This window comes from Sphaeroforma arctica, assembly GCF_001186125.1.
Source record: "Sphaeroforma arctica JP610 unplaced genomic scaffold supercont1.2054, whole genome shotgun sequence".
In the NCBI taxonomy this organism is placed as follows: domain Eukaryota; class Ichthyosporea; order Ichthyophonida; genus Sphaeroforma; species Sphaeroforma arctica.
In genome coordinates this window covers 7,540-9,022 of record NW_014038504.1, presented here as the reverse complement: position 1 = coordinate 9,022, position 1,483 = coordinate 7,540, and the positions used below count along the sequence as shown (strand labels likewise).

Here is a 1,483-nt window from a genome sequence, read left to right as displayed (position 1 = left end):
GTGTGTGTATAGCATTGTGGTATTTATTGTGAAACTATCTGTTCTAAGCCAAGTTCCGATGAAGTCAGATGACAGTACTAGCTAAATGCTGTGTGCAGTGGAAGTTTGAACTCAGGTTGTTCTTCTGAGGCTACTAATGTAGCGGTACATAGTCCCAATTAGATTGTTGAAGTGTACTGATGCCGCCACATAGGTCTAGACATATAGCGATCTCGACTACCAATCAGCGGTATTATTTGTACACCCATACTGTGTGCGCATGATCGGATATAGTCTTTTAACTAACGACAATGAACTCGTGCGATATGAATGATGCACACAGAAGCACGTATGTATTCGCTATGTGCGCGCTAAGCAAAGTATAAACACTTATAAATCGTCGTTTTGTGATCGTTTGTGTCGCCATTGTCATTGTATACTACTATTACTGTTAATGTATATACACCATCACATGTCGTTTTGTGATCGTTGGTATAGTACACTTTTGGCATATCTCAATATTTATACTATATTGTCACATGGTCTTTCCTTGATAAGTTTTACCGATTTTTAAAGTGAGAGAATAGTACTCCATAGTTCTAAGTCGTTTATATTCTATATTCTCGGGTTATATCTGGTATGAATATCCATCTATCACTGTCTGCGGGTATGCGCAAGTCCTGTGCCCAACTTCTCGGTAGTAAATTTTTTGTTTTAGAAGTCATGTCCGTGCTAATTGCTTTGTTACCATGCGATCTGTAGAGAAAGAGAAACTCGAGCGTGATCTGGAGACACTCAAGAAGCAGGCCAAACAACAGGCAGAGCAGTACGAACGCACATTGGATGAGAACCAGGCCCTGCAGGTAAAGTGTGCAGTTTGTGGGTACTGTGTTATGAGGAGTTTAGTGGGTGTGGTGATAAGTATGTATAAATACACGTGTTCGGTGATGCGTATATATGACTACACGCACATGCCGACCCCCTGCTCAGTGGCCTGCTGTGTCAAAGGATGATGAAGATACGTTTCATACGTTGTCATAAGCACGTGTGGGTAGCAGCATTGTGGAGGTGGTAGTGGAAAGTACCAGCAAGGACAGGCAGCGACTTTCATAGTAACAAAACTCTGAACCCTAAAACCCTTTCTTATACTATGATAAGTAGAAACGTGCGATGCGTCTGCTTGCGTGATAACACGTATATTGAGGACATGGTTGTGACTGATGCTCGTGTCCTGATATCAATGTGTTTGGTCAATATCACGCACCACACATCTCGGTTGTTTAGCTTATATAAACAGTAGTAGACTTTCGTTCCAGAAACCCCTTTCATTCGAGCAGAGTAGGTGTGGGAGTTACATGCAAGTAGTGTATCTCCTTTCTTTGAAGAGGTCTGTGACGCATTGTATTTACACATTTTATACTTTCCTATACTAAACTACTTCATGTGGTTTCGACCCTCTCTCCAGGAGAAAGCAGAGGGCATCCGCTCGAAGAGGGATGACTAA

General features: G+C 41.9%; 1 protein-coding gene across 1 annotated transcript; it reads left to right on the top strand.

The window, feature by feature from the left end:
• Positions 1 to 728: 728 nt before the first annotated feature.
• SARC_12076 (hypothetical protein) lies at positions 729 to 1,483 on the top strand (the record flags this gene model as incomplete). The annotated part of the gene is made up of 2 exons (XM_014293825.1): positions 729 to 842; positions 1,445 to 1,483. The coding sequence occupies 2 exons, from the start codon at positions 729 to 731 to the stop codon at positions 1,481 to 1,483; spliced, it is 153 nt and encodes a 50-aa protein (XP_014149300.1).